The 21,486-nt window shown below is 41.2% G+C and overlaps 1 protein-coding gene across 5 annotated transcripts in view; it reads right to left on the bottom strand.

Annotated features, from left to right (window-relative positions):
- PIEZO2 (piezo type mechanosensitive ion channel component 2) overlaps positions 1 to 21,486 on the bottom strand; it is a 760,979-nt gene that overhangs the window by 129,656 nt on the left and 609,837 nt on the right. For 3 of the 5 annotated variants that reach the window (XM_033934094.1, XM_033934093.1, XM_033934097.1), the window contains 3 exons: positions 20,026 to 20,129; positions 16,025 to 16,123; positions 1,277 to 1,397 (listed from right to left, as the gene is read on the bottom strand). In XM_033934094.1, coding sequence (XP_033789985.1) covers positions 1,277 to 1,397; positions 16,025 to 16,123; positions 20,026 to 20,129 — 324 coding nt within the window. The remainder of the gene's footprint in view (positions 1 to 1,276; positions 1,398 to 16,024; positions 16,124 to 20,025; positions 20,130 to 21,486) is intronic. The other 2 variants (XM_033934096.1, XM_033934095.1) reach the window with 1 other exon arrangement.

Genomic DNA, 21,486 nt, shown 5'->3' on the forward strand with positions numbered 1-21,486 from the left:
CGGTAACGTTCCTTCACTCCCCCACACTACCTGTGGTTGATCCGAAAGCCTTCCCTTTGCGTTAGAGGGAAGATTTTTGGGTCAGCTGTCAGTAGAGTGGAGGAGTGAAGGAACGCTTCCGGCGGCCTGAAAAGAGTGTGGCTACATAGGACCTGATGCTGAAGCAAGGTACCAAACGCGTGGAATTCATAAACAAAGCAGACCCATCCCCGCGAGGCTGGAGGGGATCCCCTCAGGATCCCCGAGGGCCTGGAGGAGATCCTGCAGGGACTCCACGGGATTCCTATTGTTCCCGTTCTCGTGCAGCTCTTTATCCTCAAGCCGCCAGTGCTTTTATGCATGCATGAAAGCCAAGGTGGTGGGGAAGCAGCTGCAGTAGCTCTGAAATACTGTTGCAAGCTATGGAACTTGGAAAGTTCTAGTTTCTGGACCTGAGGAGGGGGTGGAGGTGGTTATAAGCTGGTAAGACTTGGGGATCCCCACCAACTACATCAAGGGAAATGTTCATTTTGAGAGGGCTTAAGCTCAATGTGGGTGGCCCAGCCTCCTCTCATGGTTATGCCACTGATTGTGTATAGTACAAAATGAAGTACTTATTGAGTTTAACATTTCGGGGTTTCCAGTTCAGTTTTGGTATTCATATTTCTATTTCTAATTTGTGATCCATTGTTCTGTATTTGGTGAAGGTCTGTCTATGTTTTGTGTGTGAAGAAGTCATTTAAAGTTGTTTTATAAGTATGTGGTAGTAACGGTGGATGGGGAAATTGAGAGATGGGCAGGTAGAATAATAATAATTTTATTTTTATATACCGCCAAAGCCATAGTAGTTCGAGGCGGTTTACAATAAGAAGAGCTGGACAGTCAGCGAAAAAAATAACAATGAAGCCTTTTGAATACATGAATATTTGAAGGGAGGGAGACAGAGTAAAAGTCACAATGTAGGGACAAAGAGTACATGTAAGAAGTATAGAGGGATAAGGCTTTAAGAGTTATTGGTTACAAATCGGTTAAACAGGTTGGTTTTAACTAGTTTTCTGAAGTTAAGATAGGATGAGTGCTTCATGATGTTGCCTAGCCAGCCGTTCTGTTGACTTGCTTGGAATCTTTTGTATCGGCAGGTTTTTATTGTAGGGGCCCCCTCTTTAATTTCTACCCTGGATCCCAGTATGTCTAAAACTGGCCCTGTGTAGTGTAATACAACTGCCTTCATAATGCATTTATTGGGGAATCAGGAAAGAAAGAAATGGGAATGGGTAGTGATAATATAACTTCATACCTTCTCCAGCCAGTTTAAACCTGAAGCCTTTATCCTTCTCATATTTGCTTGTTTTTTTCGTTCCTTTCCGGCTCCTTCTGAAAGCAGTTTTGGGATCTGTAATCCAGGCCTGATAAATAAACTAGAGGCAACAAAATAATGTATTTCAAGTTTATTTTTCTGTCTACAAATACTTTAACAGTACATGCTGAAATAAACCACAAACAAAAATATGTACAGGATGAACAAATTCACACATGTAGGATGAGCAATTAGGTCCCATCAAAACCAAACAGCCCAGAAAACTGAGTTATGTTGTTTTTGCTTAGTAGGTAACCACATGTAAATTCATGTAAGTAGGCCGAACTCAAACAAAATCCCGTAAATAGGTAAACAAACACCGTGCTTTGAACTGGAGAATATTTTCCAAAATCTTTTTCATAAAAGTTTTTATTTATTTAATGGGTATTAACAGCCTGATGCAGAAACCATCAACTTAGGGCTTACTAATAAAGTGTATTGAGCAGTTAGCACACAAAGATAGTAGCTGTTATTGTGTTAACATGCCAGATAGCACACTCTAATTCATTTGCTAACGGTATGCTCTATTAGGGAGCAGGAATGAGGTACAGAGCAGTTAGCACATGAGGTATTATCATGGGAACCACTACCCTAGGCCAAGAAAGGGCAATTTTCAAAGGGAAAATATAGATGTACTTTCCCACTGAAAATTAGATACAAGATAGTGATGTGCATATGTTGGCATACAGTTGGGGCCCTTTTAACAAGCTGTGCTAAAAAGTGGCCTGTGCTATTTTTAGTATGTGGGCTACCCATTCGCTGAGGCCACTTTTTAATGCGGCTCTAAAATGGCTGTAATTTGGATTTCTCTATTAAAGGCCTAGAGCTAATTTCAAAATTAGTGTGGCCAATAGCACATGAGCCCTTACCCCCACCTATCAGTCAGTGTGTGCCAACAACTATGCACTAACCGATTAGCGCAGGGCATGCCTACTCTCTGCCCCCTCCCCCAAACAAGACCCCCCGTGCTAAAAAATTAAATGCATTTATTTTTATGTGCACCACGTCTGCAGTTAGCGTGAGGCTCCTGATCATGGACCGGTAGCGGTTTTTAAGTGGCAGTAAGCAGCTTAGTAAAATGCCCTTTGGCTTATAGCTTGTACTCAAAAAATTAGGGCTCCTTTTACGAAGGTTCGCTAGGGCCTTAACGCACGGAATAGCATGCGCTAAATTGCTGCATGCGCTAGCCGCTACCGCCTCCTTTTGAGCAGGTGGTAGATTTTCAGCTAGCGCACGCTAATCCGGTGTATGCGACAAAACTGCTAGCACACTTTCATAATAGGAGCCCTTAGGGGTCCTTTTATCAAGCCGCGCTTGCGGGGTTAGCGCGTCAGACATCTCAACATGCGCTAACCCCCGCGGCTGGCTAAAAAACTAATGCCTGCTCAATGCAGGTGTTAGCAGCTAGCGCGGCAGGCGGTTTAACGTGTGTTAAACCCCTACCGCGGCTTGATAAAAGGACCCCTTAGTGTCTGCAAGATTGATTAAACATGCAATAACCTTCAAATTAATATGTGCACGATTGGTACGCACTGTAAAACATTTGTTTGCAAACAGAATGTGTGAAATGAAGTGGAAAAATGTTCAATATGTCCTACAAGAAACCAAAATTTTATTTTGGCCATGCACATCCGTGGTACAAGATCTGCAGGTAGTTTACAGGACAATTCAAAAACTCCCTCCTAAAGGGAACATTTTCAGATAATCCACATAACAGCACCACGTTGTCAGTCCTTTTACCATATGTACTTCATAACTAATTTTCAAAGAAAAACTATCCATAGACTTTCTCTTTGAAAATTATTCAACATAAAGTACAGTATATGCATCTAAAATACCTGTGGACATTTTATCTGCTGTTTTCATGGGTGTTTAGGGAAGGTGTGGTAAATTTCATGCAGACTTTTGAAAATCCCATGCGAACAAGTTGTTTACCCCCTCTTCCCCTTGAGATTTTCTGTTTTTAAAGTGGCTAAACTTAAGCACAAGCATTGTGGGCTGGATTCTATTTCTATGTTTAGGCGGCGGTAGGCACTGTACTGTTGCTTAATTTAATTGCTTTTAATTGACCATGTCATTATAAACTGATTAAAAACTCGTTATAAATGTATGCGCCGGTAGACGACTCTAAGGGCAGGTGTTGTAATTGCATCTAAGGAGGTATCTAATGGTGCTTAAGGTCAAAGTAGGCATGGTTATGGGCAGAGATGACCTTCGGCATAGTCGTTGGAACTGGGGAGGGCCATGGCCTCCCCCAAAATTGTCAGTTGGTGCCTGCCCTCCCACCCATTTCCCGACGTTGTACTTTAAATCTGTGGGGCAGCAGTTGCGCAGCATCAACAAGCAGGCCTGCCCTGGAACCCTTCATTCTACTTCCAGGGACAGGCCTGCTCGTTGACGCTGTGTGGTGGCTGCCACAAGGATTTAAAGAAGAATGCCAGGAGGAGGTAGGGGGTGGAGTCAGGAGCTGGTGACGGGCCCTGTCACAGGATTCTGCTGGGGCTAGGATGGAGCTTCTGGGTCCCTCCCCTAAACCAAACAGCATTCTGCTGCCTATGACCTTAGGCGCTGTTAGACAAGATTCTCAAAAGAACTTAGGCATCTGCAATGTAGGCCAGTAGAACCCTGATTGTCACGCATCCGGCACAGTTTTTGTAGGTGACTGCTGATTTAGGCATCGTTTACAAAATCTGGCCCAATGAGCCCACACATACCACTAACAGGATATAGAACAATATTCAAACAGGACAAATCACTCAGTAAATGACTTTGAAAATTGCTCTTTAAAGTCTTATCCTACATATATTAGCACTAATGCAGGCTACATTACAATGATTTACATTCCAATACAAATGTCCATTTTTCATGAACTAAAATACCTTTAGGTGGAGAGTGTGGCAGAGTAGTTAAAGCTCCGACCTCAGCACCCTGAGGTTGTGGGTTCAAACCCACGCTGCTCCTTGTGACCCTGGCCAAGTCACTCAATACCACCCATTGCCCCAGGTACGTTAGATAGATTGTGAGCCCGCCGGGACAGAGAGGGAAAACTGCTTGAGTACCTGAATAAATGCATGTAAACCGTTCTGAGCTCCCCTGGGAGAACGGTATAGAAAATTGAATAAATAAATAAATAAATCTACTAAGTAGTGAACACATTTTTTTTCCTACCATGTTGAGGGTATTAAAATTGGGCTCCCAACAGCTCCAGAGTTTGCAAACAAAAAGCCAGTGGAATATATAGAATCGACGCAAAGCACTACCAATCATAAAAATATGCCAAAAATGTTCTTGCGGAGTTTAAACTAATCTTCAATAAATGGGGAAAAAGCCTAAGAACCCCATCAGTAGCAATGTTTTGTCTGCTCCCAGACTAAATAGGTTAAATTACTTCATTGGCAACCCCCCCCCCTTGTTTATACTGGGAAAACGTTCTTATTAAATCATTCAAATAACTTTCTCATTAAATAAACTTAACCATTATAATGTTCATCAGTCTTGTGTCCCACCGACAGTGGCAAGCCAGCATTTCACTTAATGCTGCATCAGGGAAAGGACATTCTCAATTTTAATTTATCAGCACTCTGCTCCAGTGCTCACTGGCCTCACAAAGGGCTTCTTTTACAAGGCCGCAGTAGAGGTTTCTACCACAAGCCAACAAGGTAAATGCTCCGATGCTCATAGGAATTCTATGACAGTCTGAGCATTTATCTTGCCAGCCCACAGCAGAAACCTTTACTGTGGCTTTATAAAAGTCAATGAAAGGTTTGGGTTGGGGTTTTCTTGATTGATGGTGCTTTGTGTTGATTCTATTTAAACTGGACCCAAAGGCTTCACTATCCTACTGCAGGAGAGCTACTTGTAGGTCAGAAGACCTCAAGTCACAGAGACTTGAAGACCTCTCTCTTCAATATCTTCTCCTTGTAAAGAGAAGGAGAAAGGGAAGCACAAGTAGGGCCTATCAGGCCTCTCACATGTTCTTTATAATGAGGAAGGGAGGGGTCTAAATGGGCTTTCACCGTCTTCCACCTCTTTACAAGGAGGAATGATGTGGCTGCAAGGGCATTCCTTTTCTCTCTCCCACCTAAAAGGAGATATAAGGGATCAAAGTCTACTCTCTTCCCACTAAAAGGGAAAGGAATGAGAGTCCTATCATAGCTATCAGAATGGGTGGAGCCACAGGTGCCATACCACTTCCCTAAATTTTTCTTCCCTGCCTCTCTTATCACAATGTATTTTTCCCTTTACCTTGCTCCTCGGGGATAGTGACTCTGGGTAGGATTTTCAAAACCCCGCGTTAAAAAGTGATGGTCTGCTAAGGCAGCCGTTTTGATGGTGAATTTAAAAAAGCGAGACTTAAAAAAACCCAAAAACCCGCAGATAACAGGGAGGGGCCTTATACAACCTGGGCCAATCAGAGCCTCAGGCCCCTCCCTAGATGCATCGTGAAGGGGCCTAAGGTTCTGGTTGGCCTACACCTAACTTTTCAATGTTAAACCAATGTATCTCAATGTACTTGCTAAATTAATGAAACCTCCATTTGAACCAATGTCTATGGCTCATCTTAAATATCTCACTTGGAAAGTAATCTTCCTCATTTCTCTCTCGTCTGCTTGCAGAGTCAGCATTGGTAGCGGACCCACCATTTACAGTATTCTATCATGATAAGATGGTACTCCGCACTCATCCAAAATTCTTACCCAAAGTTGTTACAGAATTTCATATCAATCAATCAATTGTACTTCCAGTGTTTTTTCTGAAGCCTCATTCTCATCTTGGAGAAACAACTCTTCATACATTGGACTGCAAGCGTGCTTTGGCTTACTATTTGCAAAGGACTAAATCACATAAATCTTCTCAACTTTTTGTCTCCTTTGATCCAAACAAGTTGGGATATCCAGTTTCCAAGAGGACAATTTCCAACTGGTTGGCTGCTTGCATCTCATTTTGTTATGCTCAGGCTGGGCTGCAACTGGAGGGTTGAGTCACAGCCCACAAAATTAGAGCTATGGCAGCTTCAGTAGCTTTCCTTAGATTTACTCATATTGAGGAAATATGCAAAGCTGCTACTTAGTCCTCGGTTCATACCTTCACTTCTCATTACTGTCTGGAATCCTATTTAAGATGGGATGGCCACTTTGGCCAAGCAGTATTACAAAATTTATTTTCCTAAACACCAACACTCCAACCATCCCATTAGCTTGGAGGTCACCCATATGTGAGAATATGCTGCCTGCTTTTCCTGGGATAAAGCAGTTACTTACCGTAACAGGTGTTATCCAGGGACAGCAGGTAGATATTCTCACAATCCACCCATCTAACCTGGTTGGCTTCTGAGCTGGCTATCTGAACTAAGGAGATGCGCCCTACGTTGGGCGGGAAGGCACTCGCACATGCGTTGTGCGGTCAGTCACAAACTTTCTAAAGTTCTTAAAGCAAAAGTGCTTTTGCAGCTGTCCGTGTTGGGGCTCCGTGGATGATGTCACTCATATGTGAGAATATGCTGCCTGCTTGTCCTGGGATAACCAGGTTAATCCCACACCTAAGAATAGGCTTATAAAATATGTTTAAAAGACGTCTATTCTTTAATATACCTAAAAAACAATAATGCCCTTCTCAGTCTGTATGAAGGACCACACAAAGGGTCCTTTAGCATGGCCCTTCGGTGAGGCCTACCAGAGGTATAGGCCTGCCTGCAAGCCAACCTTTTTGTGGAGCTTGGGCAGGACTTACTGAAGTTCAGGTTCTCAGTGCAAGCAAAAACAGCTCCAGAGGGGTAAGGAGCTTCAAAGATGAGAAAAGGCTCCTTACCCAGCAGGAACCTGGCCTTGAAGCCTTTCTGGAGTAGAGATGACAAAGTTCTGCAAGCCAGCCCTTTCGTGGAACTTCTTTGGGGCAGATGACATCAACCCATTGGGGGTGGGGCTTACTACCATTCAGGTTCTCAGTGCAAGCAAACAGCTCTAGAGGGGTAAGGAGCTTCAAAAATGAAAAAAGGCTCCTTACCCAGCTGAAACCTGGCCTTGTAGCCTTTCTGGAGTAGAGAGGGTCACTAACATGTGGCTTCATTCTTCCAGAGAGCCTCTTAAAGGAGCCTAGTGTGGAAACAAATAACTCCCAACTCCACCCCACCCCCCTGATCCCATTCTCCTATTCCTAACAGACTTAACAGCCCTTTGAACAAAAGCCCCCCACCATCCCTACAACAGGCCTGAAAGCCCTTTAGCAAAAGCCTCCTCCTCTCCCTCCAAGTCCTCTCCCTTACACCTACTGGCAGCAAATGAGTGGGCAGGAACAATTCTTAGTTACTCCCACCTCCATGGATACATAGGGAGTCCTCTTGAAAACTGGGTTGCAGGTAAATAGTTGTTTTCCTTTGGAAAATGGTCACTGAAAACTGCCCCTAAAATCTCCTCCCCCCTCCCCCCCCCCCGGTTATAATTTGGGTACTTTTTCCCGATGAGGCATGGTAGTATGTTAGAGGAAAGGACATACAAACAGGGCTTTCATTTTCAAATGTGTACTTTCCTGCAGGTACATATGCAGCAATGAGGAATGTTCAAACCATTGGGCCATTCAATCTCAGTCCAGGTTTCCTTTCAAATTTCCATTTGATCTGGTTAACAAAAATGCTACTCAAAACCTTCAATTCTATCTCACATAAATCTGATCAACTTTATTGTAGTTCATTATATAGACCATTTAATCTTCTATTGATGAATTCTTAAGACTCTCTAGATTACAATGGTTACAATGATTTACTTAGATGACAAAAAGAAATGCCAATATTTCAGTACTACTAGTTTTGTATCTTTTTTTATTTTCTAATCGACCTGATGCCACCTGTAAATTACATTGAATATTACCACTTAGCAGAAAGTGAAAAACCAGTAACATGTTTTAGGTTTTACCAACAAAAATGGAAGATGCAGTACGCTATAGCAATGGAAGACAAAAGATGTTGCACTTTTGTCCCTTTTTAATGATTTTCATTTCTAGTTGAAAATGAAAACCATCCCCATATGGCATTGCAGCACTTCCTTAAAACATATCTTTGTGCAATAAAGTTAACAAGAACATGCAAATGAGTGCAAGTCCATGCAAGAGAAAAGAGATAGCACATCAATAGATAAAAAACATAAATATCCATTAACCAAATATCATCATTACACATGCATATCATATGACAAACACACCTGTGTCTTAGGTAAGCTGGCTATTTCTATTCCAGGATTCAAAATGTGAGATCAATTTTTGTTATTGCTGTAGCCTGAAGTTGTTAACTAGAACTATTATAACATTTGCATCATGCATTCAGTTATGTAAATTGAATGGAGGTTGTATAAACAAAGACAGTCCATGATCAGAAGTGAACTGCTTGTGATCAGCCAACATACAGAATATTGATCACCTCATAATAAAGAGCCCTAGAGAGAGAGAGTAAAATGGTTTGCATGTAATTGGTGTTCTCTGATGACAACAGTACAAACATTGTTTTGTATTCTTTCTAGGAAAGAACTTTCTAGTTATACATGGTAATTTCTCATGCTTCACATAACACATAGGGGCTCATAATAAAAAAAAAACCAAACGTCTAAAAAGTGGCTTGAATGGGTACTTGGACGATCAAAAAGCCTGATCGTCCAAGTACCCATAATCAAAGCTGGTTTTAGATGTATCTAAAACCAGCTTAGGCCTTTCCCCTGCCTCTAAACGCACAGAGAGAAAAGAGGTGTTTTTAGAGGAGGGGAAGAGGTGGGCGGTGGGCGGGAGGTGGGCCGACCTACACCCAGGCGTACAGCAGGTATAACCAAAACTTTAGGCCGGTTGCCTAGTCGGCACTTATATGTTTTGACTTAGACCAAGTCAAAACAGGTATAAGTGCCGAAAAGGGGCCGCTGAGCTGATCGTGGCTGCTGTGAGCTCAGCGGCCCCAGCAACCTGCCTACCCCCTACAGCAATGATCGCGGCAGGAGAGATGGCTCATCTCCCCTGCCGCGATCCCCCCTCCCCCCCACAACAATCAGGGCAAGAGGGAGCTCAAGCCCTCTTGCCCCAAGGCACCCCCAAACTCCCCGATGAAGATCAGGGCAAGAGAGAGCCCAAGCTCTCTTGCCCCGTGGCATCCCCGAACCCCCCCCCCGCCACGATCGGGCAGGAGGGAGCCCAAGCCCTCCTGCCCTCGACGCAAGGGCCCCCCCGATCGCCCCCCCTGCTGACCCGCAACCCCCCCCGCCAACCTCACAATCTCCCACCCCCCTCCTTCAAAAACGTTGGTCGGACGGACAGGTGCCAAGCCCGTCCGTCCGACAGGCCAGCCATCCGTTGAATGGCTGGCCTTAGGACCTAATTGGCCCAGGCGGCTCAAATCCCGCCCACAGGTGAGGCCTGAGACGCCTGTGCCAACCGGAATAGGCCCAGTAGGCTTAGGTCCCTACTGTGGGCGGGGCCTTAGGCATATGGGCTGGGTTGGGGCCATGTGCCTAAGGCCCCACCCATAGGAGGGGCCTAAGCCTTCTGGCCTATTCCGGTTGGCCCAGGCATCTCAGGCCCCACCTGTGGGCAGGATTTGAGCCGCCTGGGCCAATCAGGTCCTAAGGCCAGCCATTCAACGGATGGCTGGCCTGTCGGACGGACGAGCTTGGAACCCTCCTTTTTTTTTATAATGGACATTTTTCCTGCTTCTACTTTTGATGTTTAAGGCCTTATGCCAAAAGGGGACTTAGATGTTTTTTTTAATATGCCCCTCATAGTCACTCAGATTATTGGCTAGGGAAATAGATTTGGATATAGCTCATTCCTTTCTTTGTAGTTCAGTGAGCTACATTCATGCAAAGTTTCCAGTTTCAAGTTTATTAAAATGTTGATAAAACGCAAATCAAGGCTTCTAAGCATTTTACAATTTCTAATTGTTTACTGTTGCCATTCCTGGACTGTTTGCACTGTTTTTGTATACCTTTGTTCTACGACTTTTGTTTCTTGCTGTGATTTTGGCTGCAATCTCAATATAAATCATTTTTTTTTAAAAAAGGGGAGACAATAAACAAATAAATACCCAAGGAACTATACTTGACCAACATAAAACAACAGGAAAATTGGGAGAACTACAAATTATGAGTAAAGAGTACATAAAAGGTAAACCACAATAGGGAAAATAGGGAATAATAATTATTTAACCAAGGGCTCCTTTTACGAAGGCGCGTTAGGGCCTTAACGCGTGGAATAGCGTGCTCTAAAATGTTGTGCATGCTAGCCGCTACCATCTCCTCTTGAGCAGATGGTAGTTTTTCGGCTAGCGCGTGCTAATCCGGTGTGTGCGCTAAAAACGCTAGCGCACCTTCATAAAAGGAGCCCCAAGTCTGTTTAACAGTCAAATGCATCTTGGAAAAGGTAACTCTTTAGAATTCCCTTAAATTTATCTAAATTTTTTTCTGCCCGGACATAAACAGCTAAGGAATTCCATATCGTAGGTGCCGTAATTGTGAATGAGGTGGCCCGACGTGTGCTAATGATTTTCAAAGATGGTATATGAAGAAGATGCTGGGAAGAGGATCTTAGGACTCTTGTAGGTTCATGTGGGATAAGAAGTTTATGGATAAAGGACAGTTCTTTGGTGTTTTGAGTCTTGAAAGAAAGGACAGCTATTTTATATATGATACAGTGTGGAATTGGTAGCCAGTGAGCAGTTTTTAATAGAGGAGTGACATGGTCAAATTTTTTCCTGTTTGTGATCATTTTTATGGCAGTATTTTGTATCAATTGTAGGCAATGGATATCTTTTTGACAGTGCATTACAGTAATCTAGCTTGGATATGATAAGAGAATGTATTAAAATGTTGAGCGATTGAGGGTCTAGCTTAGAATCTACATTTGTACCTGAGGCAATGGATAGCTAAGTGACTTGCCCAAAGTCAGAAGTGTCAGTGGGGTTGACTTCTGGGTTGGCTGATTTGTAGCCCACTGATTGAATCATTAGGCTGCTCCTTCAGGCAATAGGAAACAGCAGTAATAGAGAACAACTCCCTAAGGGGAGGTCAGTGGATACTGTTGTGGCTTATTTCATTACTGTTACAAAAGAACACTCGGTACAGGTAAGCAATTTTGCTTTTTCTGATAAGCAACAGATAATAATAATAATAGCTTTAGTTATATCCCGTCATACCTTTTCAGTTCAAGATGGTGTACAACAAGAGGTGCTGTGAGGAGAGCAGCGAAGTAACATTAGATTTGGGAAGGGGTAAATGGGCGGTTAAGTGGCAGGGCGATGTAGGGTAGGAGGAAGGAGCATGAGAAACTAGAGGTGTTGAGCAAAATAGTAGGTTCAGGTAAATTTGTTGAATAAGTTGTTTTTTTTAGTGATTTTCTGAATGAATGGTATATGTTAGTGAGTTCAGGATTGGGTCACTTAAGGTGTTGTTCCAGAGCCCTGCTTGAATGGTGAGTGTCCTGTTGAGGAATCTTTTGTATCTGCATCCTTTGGGAATGGGAAATGTGAACAGTAATGTTCTGCGTGAAAGGCGGAGTTTATCCTGTAGGGTGAGGCGTTTCAGGAGGTAGGTGGGTGCGGTGCTGAAAAGAGTCTTGAAGCAGAGGCAACCGAGTTTGAAGATTATTATGGCCTCGATAGGTAGCCAGTGAAGTTTCTTGTAGTATGAGGTGACGCATTTGGATTTTTTCAAGCCAAAGATTAGTCGAACAGCTATGTTCTGGATAAGTCTCAGGTTCTTGATTGTTTTTTTTGTGAGATCCTAGGTAGATAATGTTGCTGTAGTCCAGTGAGCCTAAGACCAGGGACTGGATGATGTGAAATCAAAGTAAGGTTTTAGCGTGCGTAGTTTCCATAATAAGTGGAAGCATTTTTTAATTAGGATGTTGGTATGGGCTTCGAGTGTCAGTTGCTGATCTATGGTGACTCCTAGGATTTTGATGGTAGGGTTAATTGGGAAGTTTCTTCCATTTAGGTTGATAGTAGATTCCGTTGGCTTGCTTGTTGGGGAGGCTATAAATATTTTGGTATTTTCCAGGCTTAGCTTTAGTTTGGAGCTTGTTGACCATTGTTCTACTTGGTTAATGATGGATGAGACGAAGTGTCTGGTTTCAGCTGACAGAGCATGGATGGGGACGATGATTGTGATGTCATCCGCATAGATGTATGATTGGAGGCTTAGGTTGGATAGTTCCTGGACAAGCATAGGTTAAATAGGGTGGGGGATAAAGGAGAGCTTTGAGGGATACCACAGGGGTTTGTCCAAGCCTAGGAGAGGGTTTGCTCACTGATGATTTGGTAGGATTGGTTTTTCAGAAAGCCTTTAAACCAGCTGATAACGTGGCCCGAGATACCTATGGCATCTAAATGTTGAGTAGGATGTCGTGGTCTACCAGGGAGTCATAAACATGGAATAAAGTAGTGGGGTGTCAAAAAAATTGAAAAGAAAAGACAAAGGAATGGAATGGGTAAGGGTGAATCACTTGTTTACTCTTTCCAAAAATACTAGGACCAGGCAATGAAGCTACTAAAATTTAAAACAAACCAAGTATCTGCACTTAGGGCTCCTTTTACGAAGCCGTTAGCAGTTTTAGCGCATGCAGCGTTTTAGCGCATGCTAAACCCGTGCTACGCGGCTAGAACTAACACCAGCTCAATGCTGGCATTAGCATCTAATGCGGCCGGCAGTTTAGCATGTGCTATTACGCACGTTAAACCGCTAACGCAGCTTCGTAAAAGGAGCCCTTAGTGTGGTGAAAGTAGTTAGCTTAGCAGGGTTTAAAAAAGGTTTGGATAACTTCCTAAAATAGAAGTCCATAAATCATTATTAAGATGGATTTGGGAAAATCCACTGCTTATTTCTAAGATAATCAGCATAAAATCTGTTTTAATATTTTGGGATATTGTCAGGTACTTGTGATTTGGGTTGGCCACTGTTGGAAACAGGATACTAGGCTTGATGGACCTTTGGTCTGTCCAAATCTGGCAACTGTTATGTTCTTATGTCAACCAGCAAATGAAAAATTATTTTGTGAAGAAACCCTAGTTTCAACTTTGAATTTGTTTTTAGTTTTTTCTTCAGGGAACAAATAACACCCCGTAAGGACAGGATTTGGACTGTACTCCAAAAGCAAGTCTTAAAGGGTAGAGAATCTAAAACCTATCCTTCAAGTGGGAAGCCAGAAAGATTAGCAATGACTGTGTGAATGTATGGAATGAATTTCATGTGATAGCCTCACATATTGCCTCCCTCGATAAAGGTAAACCTTATACTGGCAGTTGGCATTGTTGTGTTCCTAACAGCACTGGCTTTTGATATGTCTGCCTAAGATTATACTTGATAGGGCAGAACAATAAATGATGCAATCTGCTAGCCACACTGAGTCAGCGGCTAGGCCATCAAAAATCCAAATCATTATTCAGAAAAAGAATTTATTTTACTGCTTATAAAACATTCAGACAAGATCAATATTAAAAGTCACTTTCAATAGTGTAACGCTGATTGATTGCCTAAACTTTCTCCTTAAACATCAAGGAAAGTTGACCCTCCTGTCCTGAACATCTCTAGTTAGTATCCTGGATCAGAAGCTACATGAAAAAGACACTATAACCTGCACACAGATACTTGTAGCACCCCATATGATGATCTACGAAAAACGTCTTGTGCAAGCATCATAGATACATTTGAATGTTTTGGCTTGCTTCCTAGAAATGCTGAATAAAATTGACAATGTGAAATCAAAAGGAGGAGAAAGTCTCAAATGAAAAGATTCACCGAATACAGGGCAGTGCTAGGCCACTGGGCATCCTAAGCAACCAAATTGTTAGGGCAATTTCCAAAAGTCAATTATCCAGATAAATAAATATTTGAAAATTAACCATCCTTTCTGCAGATAAAAAGTATGCATTGATGTTTCTTTGTGTGGCTGTTAGATTCTGTTGTTTTGCTTTGACTTCATCTGTTCTTTGGAACCACACCCCCTCCCCCCCCCCCCCCCCCCCACACACACACTCCAGAGGCTGTTGCCTGAAGCAACTGCCTAGACTTGCCTAGTGGTTGAGCCGGCTGTTTTAGGCTGCTTGCACTGAACATGAATCTACAATGAAGAACAACCACTTCTCAGAAAGTGACTAGTAGCTTCTCAAAAGCTGAACACCCCCCCTCCCCCCACCTCAAGAAGGGTGCTACTGAGAAAAAAGGGGAAAAATGCAATGATACAAAACAAAAAGATTTGAAGCAAAAATAAGTACATAAATAAACAAATAGCTGCAGATCAGGCCAAAAATATAATAAGAACCCCCCTCCCCCCCACACAAAGTGGTTACAGGCATAGCGTCACATGGGAAATTACCACATGAATAGACAATTTTCCATGAAAAGTATGGATTCTCTATTCTGTCATGAGTTGGAGTCTGTTGCATCTGCATGTCATCAGAGAATCTAAGTTCCACTGTTCTGTCAGTACCTAGATTTGACATCTATATGTGCTAGAACGTATGTGAAATGATGAAATGATAAGAGATACAAAATGAACAGCCTAAATTATGTACTTAACTAAAGAGCCCCCTTACTAAGCTATACTAATCACTAACACATGCTGAATGCAACAAAAATAGCTTGAAGTGTTCTACCTTAGTACTGGCATATGTGTGTGTTAAGCATATAGCTTTCAATGGATTATTTTATACAAGCATATGTGAAGTATCTAACCCACAGCTCAAGATTGGTTGATTTATCTACTCATATACTTTCAGTACAGAACGCTGCCCATTTTAGAATAATGTGCAATATACAACCATTGTCGATCAAAGGGGCCAGTCTAGGATAAGAAAAGCCATGGGAAGGAACTGCATAAAATATTACACTTTAAAATTTTAAAACTTTACTTTTGTGGCTATGCACAGGATACATTAAGGAGATACCTTAGCAATAACAATTGTACAAATTATGGGAATCTGCTCTACAAGAAGCATAAATTGAAGGTTTTTTTAAAAAATTCTGTAAAAGTTTTAATTAAGGGCACCTTTTTACTAAGGTGCATTAGGGCCTTAACGCACGGAATAGTGCGCGCTAAATTGCCGCACGCGCTAGACCTTAATGACAGCATTGAGCTGGCGTTATTCTAGAAGCGTACTGCGTGGTTTAGCGCACGGTAATTTTGTGCGTGCGTTAAAAACGCTAGCGCACCTTAGTAAAAGGAGCCCTAAGAGTGTGATGCTTAGAAAATCCAAACTGGACATGAAAGAGTTAACTCATACAGATATAGTGCCAGAGAAAGGGCTTTAACTATTTGTTTATTCTGATGTGTTGTCTGAGTCTTGCCAGCTTCCCGAGAAAGATCCATGCAGCCGGAGGTGAGATGTAGAACATAGTGACAGTAAAGTCATGAATACAAGAAAAAGGTTTGTCTCTGCATTTTCACTTTTTGCTTTCCAAATAGGTCATATTTTAGCAAAAAACAAACAAACTTATAGTTCAAGTGAACATTTGCAATGGAATAACTCTTTGTCTCCTCCAATACCACAAGGAGATGTCAAGAAAAATAATTGACATTTTTTATTTCAATGGTATAAAATTTGCGGCAATTTGTGTAAAGGAAAAATGCAGACAATAATGGCAATGGGCTCCATTTGTTCAGATAGAATGGGAAAGGAGAAACGAAGGGTCACATATTGCACACACATGTGAAATGTCAGACAGATACCTTTGCCGCTCTGATTAAATACTGAAGAATTGTTTTTGGCAGTTTAATGACAGACTTTGGCAAGGCTAAAATGGCTGAAGCAAATTTCGCAATAGCTCTCTACAAAGAATGACAAAGCAAGGGTGATTAGTAGCGAAACATGAAGGTTATTCAAGTACTACCTGCACATTAATTACTAAAGAATGTAAATGTATTGAAAACAAGGAAGCAGATGTGTGGATAATTGCAAATGAGAGATCAGATAATAACTGAACAACAGAAGTATCTTAAATATATGCAATGGACCCGATATTCAGCTGACACTGGGCAGTGCTTTGATTGCCCGCCATTGACATTCAACCCGGATTTTCAATGCCCAGCCATTTCCAAAAATCAGCATTGACTATCTGGGTTTTCCAATGCCAGCTAGTGTATGGCCAGTTTAAACAATATTCAGACTTAAGCAGCAAGGCTAAGTGCGCAAAGATAGACCTGCTTTTTATGTGGCCTTATTTGCTCACTAAGTTTGACCACTTAAGTTCTGAATATCTAGACTTAAGCAATTACACCCTCGGAATGTCCCAAACATCGCCAACTTAGTTTTTGGTGCTAACCATTTTTTCAGCAGTGATAATTGATTAAACGCTTCTGAAAATGCCTAGATAGTCACCGAGCTGCGAGTTAACTGGTCGGTAGCCATTTCTGGTCAGTTAACTCACATTGCATATTGGCCGGAACATTTCCAACCTAGAATATCAATTGTTGTTCAGCCATTGCTTCTGAATAATTTAATGTGAAATCTAAAAAACAGTAAAAACAGTGAGCATATTGTCTAATTACATGGAACTTAACGGTTAAAGAAGCAATTAAGAGAAAACAAACCCTGGCTTTTACAAAGCTGTAGTAGAGGTTTCTACCATGGGCCAGCGAGATAAATGCTGCAATGCTCATAGAATTTACCTCACCAGCCCAAGGTAGAAACCTCTATCATGGCTTTATAAAAGGAACCCACAGTAATTTAAGAAAATCACTAGCAAGGCCTATAGTAATCAATGACTAACAAATACATAGGTATTTAGCTTTATATACCGCCATAACCTTCGACAAGACTCATTGATTGGCGGAACCCATATGTGACAACTTTAGAAACAAGCAAGTCTGTTACTACGTCAGATATGGAAAAAATCACAACAAAACAGGAGGAGTAATAGAAATAAACAAAGGTCGAAAATGAAAAATCCACTAATAATATAACCTCCAAAATCACATTTCAAAACTTTTTTTTTAGCAAATTCTTGAATACGGACTTTAATTTTATGGACAATGAGTTCAGTTTTTCTCGGGATTTCCTGTGGAACCCTCATGTTATTGATATAATATGTTTGAGTGCTCCTGTTTTTCTTAAGATAAGTATAGCAAAAATTATTTTGGTGAACCAGTGTTACTTGCTGCTATATATATTTTTTAAATTTTGTTGGTTTTTAGCATAAAAAATTCTTTAATTTGGGCAATGATTATATTTTATGATGATGGCAACCGGACTATATGGAGCCACTAGCAGCCATCTCTTATTATGAGCCAAACTAAAAAAATATTTTTTTATGCTATTCAAGACATTCCTAAAAATATTTTGAGATGTGATTTTTGAGATTATGTGGTTCTTTTACTAAGCTGTGCTAAAAAAGTAGCATGCACTATTTTTAGTGCATGGGTTATCCACATGCTTAGGCCACTTTTTAGCGTGACTCTAAAATGGCCACAATTTGGCTTTTCCTATTAATGGTCATGCACTAATTTTGAAATGAAAGCTTAGCCATTAGTGCGTGAGCCCTTAGTGTCACCTATTTTGTAGGTGGTAAGGTATTTTTTAGAATGTGGGTGACATGCACTAAGCCCACGGTTACCACTACTTACTACTAATAATTTTTATAGCACTGCTATATAGATAGGGACAAATTCTCAGCCTATTGGGAACCATAAAAACAAGGGGTCACTCAGAGAAGTTGAAAGGGGAGAGGTTTAGAACCAATGCTAGGAAATTCTTTTTCACTCAGAGGGTGGTGGGCACCTGGAATGTGCTTCCGGAAGTTGTGATAGGACAGAGTACACTTCGGGGTTTCAAAGAAGGATTGGATAAATTCCTGAAGGACACGGGGATTGAGGGATACAGATAGAGGTAGGGATAGGATTATGAAAGGGTATAGTTAGAAGGATAAAGGGGATTAAAGGGTTTTAGACAAGGATCACCTTACAGGTCATCGACCTGATGGGCTGCCGCGAGAGCGGACTACTGGGCGAGATGGACCTCTGGTCTGACCCAGCAGAGGCAACTTCTTATGTTCTTATGTTAGACATACAGTGCTGTACATTAAAACATTTAACACATGGCTCCTGATCACAGCCTGCTAATGCCGTTTTTAGGCAGTTGTAAGCACATGTTAAGTCTTACTGTTGCTTAGTAAAAGGTTCCTATATTATTAGTAGATACTAAAGAATATTAAAGAAAAGCAACTTTTTATTAAAATTTGTGAATGAACTTTATTAAAGCAACAAAAATTGTCAAGCTGTATTTTTCTCTACCTATGTTACTTTCAGTTTTAGCCAGGGTTGGACTTACATATAAGCTAGACAGGCTACAGCTTAGGGCAGGGGTAGGGAACTCCGGTCCTCGAGAGCCGTATTACAGTCGGGTTTTCAGGATTTCCCCAATGTATATGCATGAGATCTATGTGCATGCACTGCTTTCAATGCATATTCATTGGGGAAATCCTGAAAACCTGACTAGAATATGGCTCTCGAGGACCGGAGTTCCCTACCCCTGGCTTAGGGTCTCACATTACGTACAAGGAGCTTCATGCTTCACTAGTGTGGAAACCATTAAACCTAAATTTTATTTCCTATTTAATCAAGGGAGGGCCTCTCAAATATAACAGCCTAGTAACCATAATATTCATAAATCCAACCCTGGGGTTAGCATTAACATTTTATTTGTGTTAAGTGAAATTATATTTTACATTATATACTAAGCAATATATTTTGTGCAAATGCTATGCTTTTCAAATAGACAGTCTGTTTATGAGCAAAATATAACCATTAATTTTTAACTGAGACAGACATAGGCCCTGTTCTATCAAACTGCGATAGTAGTTTTTAGCGCGGGGAGCTGCGCTGAATGGCCCGCGCTGCTCCCAATGCTCATTGAGTTCCTATGAGTGTCAGGAGCAGCGCGGGCCATTCAGCGTGGCTCCCCATGCTAAAAACTGCTATCGCAGTTCGATAGAAGAGGGCCATAGTAAACCTTTGCTCCAGTCAAACTGCTGCTGCTCATTTATCAGTAAAAATATCCTAGCAGGAAAAGTTCAGGCATAATAGCTCACCTCTATTTCCAAAAAGGCAAAACACGAGCGGAGGTTTGGCATTTTCCCCCCTTTAAATTTTCAAGAGCAAGGTAAATAATCTGTGGTCTTCCTTGTGTTCAAGGGTATTTGAGAACTCATTAAGAAAAATCATCAACAAAGCACTATTAGAACAAAAAGTACTTTTGTTATTTTAAAAGTAGGAATTTCTTTTATCCTTAATATTGCTCTCATATGGCCCATATTTCAAATATCAAGGTTTCTAAAGTCAAACATTTTGACAACATAATTTTTATTCATAGGTAAGTCAGCAGCAGCTATTTCCAAACTTAAAATTAACTAAGCAGACGAGCAATGCCAGAGAACAGATTTCTTCACTTTCTTTTTTGTTTTGCAACATAGAAAAATAAAGTGTAACTAGAACCTTTATTTTTCTTTACCTACAGGAGGCAAGTGAACGAAGCTCCGTCTCTAAAAACAACAGATGTGTGCAGCAGAGCTTCAGGCAGCGTTGAAGGCAGGCAGCAATGCATATAAACATTCATTTTACAACTGACCAAATGCAGAAAGTATAGGAGGGGAATGGAAGCAACAAAGGCCCTGGGGAGGATACAAAAGCCCTCAGTGTGTTTGGCCGAGTCTGACTCAGCCAAAACAGGACAGTACCTGGAAGGCTGATCTTCGGCGAGGTTCATCCTCGTCTTTCTTGTCATCATCATCCTCTTCTTCACTGTCCGTCTCAAACAAATAATAATCGCCACTTCTGACCACTACATAAGACAAATAGTTGCTTATTTTATTAGTTTCTTAATTTGTTTTCCTGTGTTCCCCCCGAATGATTTCTTAGAAGTCACTCAAGCGAACGAGTAGTGTGAACAACAGGATAGGTAGCAAAGGAAAAGAGAAGTCAGGCCTATTCGTGCAGAATTTGGTGATAGCTTGTAAGATATTTCAGGAGTAATGAGAATGAAAAGAAGTTGTAGTCAACAGCACTATAGGAAGAAGAAACAGGTTCTAGCAGGAACAAAAGTTCATAACTGAAGAGATCAATAGGTTACTAAGCTATATATTGTATTTGAATACGATCATTTGGTAAGTACCAACAGTTCTTCAAAATGATTTTGGATTCTCTCTAATTCACAGTAGCTATGGCAGTGGTATCCGATATAAATTTTAGACCCCCCCCCCCTTGATATTACTGTTCCACTGCTTCTGTGCACAAATTGGGTGCAGTCAATTTAGCCTAGATGAATAATGAAGAACGACAGTCAGGTATGAACTTATAGTATGCCTGACTAGACAACATGGCTCAATTAATTTGATCATTAGAGATTGCCTTTAAAACCTACAGTAAAGAATTCTCAAGCTTTCTTCCCAGGTTCTTTTTCCTAGGAATAATCACCAGTATCTCACTGCTTAATCAAATTAAGGGTCCCTTTTACAAAGCCACAGTAGCGAGTTCTGATGCAGCACATGCAACACAGTCCATAGGAATTGAATGGGTTGCGTCGCATTTGCTGTGAATGAATCGCTATCATGGATTTGTAAAAAGGGTCCTAAATGTCTAACAGGTTTAGGACTGTTGAGATATTCTTAAGATATTATAATGGGCCCCGACCATTAACTTAAGTCAAAATAGTAATACAACTGGAAGGCAATGGAAAACTTTGGTTTGCTTAAAATGAATCACTTGACTCGATGAAACTTATCTATAAAGTGTTTAAATTTGTGCTTGTAAATTGAGAAAGGATTTTAAGCCTCCATACAATGCAGTATGTTAGTGTGCACTTAAAGAAAACCACCTTATATCCTTGAACAGAAGTGTTTATTACTATAAGGTAAGAGGCCTACGTGAATGAAGAAAATGCTAAAACAAACCAACTAAAAATAAGACGGTGAGCAAGAGAAAATTAAGGGTACAACATTACTTTCTCCAGCACACAAGACTGTTAAAGTAATGTCTTGATGTAAGCTGACAGATTTGAAGCAACATTTGCTGAAAGGTCAAATACAGAAGACAGTAGTATGGAGAAACACATAGAAACTGTGCGTTTAACCCTCATTATAAGATCCTACAAAAATAACACTAGCTTCAATTCAATTCAATCATACCTCTGTGTATGGGAA

Source organism: Geotrypetes seraphini, chromosome 2 (genome assembly GCF_902459505.1).
Source record: "Geotrypetes seraphini chromosome 2, aGeoSer1.1, whole genome shotgun sequence".
NCBI lineage: Eukaryota > Metazoa > Chordata > Amphibia > Gymnophiona > Dermophiidae > Geotrypetes > Geotrypetes seraphini.